Below are 562 nucleotides of genomic sequence, written 5' to 3' on the forward strand. Positions count from 1 at the left end.
GTCATTCATTTAACAGACTGACAGGTCGAGTAAACAGTAGTATGTAATATTAGATATGTATTTGATAAGTAAGATCGTGTTTATTGGCTCGCACATTTTTTCAGCGACTGATGAAGAGGAATGATATTATTTTGGGGTCGTATGTAACTGTTAGGCTGACCAAGGGTGATTAGTAATAACGATTTTGACATTTCAGCACAAAATGAGCAATAACCACAGAAGACAAAACAGTCGTGGCCGGTCGACAGTCTTAAAGGTAAATCTCTCACCTGTGCATAGTAAATTAGTCACCAAGATGAATGTAGTGGAATAGGGATGAAAGTACTAAAAAGACGTTTACAAATATTCAGCTGCTAACGTGACATCTGAGAGCGATTTGTGTTCTTGTGAAACAGGTTGTGATCCTAGGGGATGGAGGTGTCGGGAAATCCTGCCTCATGAATCGCTTCGTCACTGACCGATTTGACGAGCACTCCTTCCATACCATTGGCGTGGAATTTCTCAACAAGGAGATTGAACTGTCGGGGGAAACCTACACACTGCAGGCAAGTTTTCCGTACTA

At 41.3% G+C, this 562-nt stretch overlaps 1 protein-coding gene across 1 annotated transcript in view; it reads left to right on the top strand.

Annotated features, from left to right (window-relative positions):
• Nucleotides 1–562, top strand: part of LOC119585266 (ras-related protein Rab-9A-like) — a 10,572-nt gene that overhangs the window by 6,925 nt on the left and 3,085 nt on the right. Inside the window, exons 2-3 of the mRNA XM_037933941.1 lie at nucleotides 197–256; nucleotides 396–544. Coding sequence (XP_037789869.1) covers nucleotides 203–256; nucleotides 396–544 — 203 coding nt within the window. The 5' untranslated portion in view covers nucleotides 197–202. The remainder of the gene's footprint in view (nucleotides 1–196; nucleotides 257–395; nucleotides 545–562) is intronic.

This window comes from Penaeus monodon, chromosome 19, assembly GCF_015228065.2.
Source record: "Penaeus monodon isolate SGIC_2016 chromosome 19, NSTDA_Pmon_1, whole genome shotgun sequence".
Classification (NCBI taxonomy): Eukaryota; Metazoa; Arthropoda; class Malacostraca; order Decapoda; family Penaeidae; genus Penaeus; species Penaeus monodon.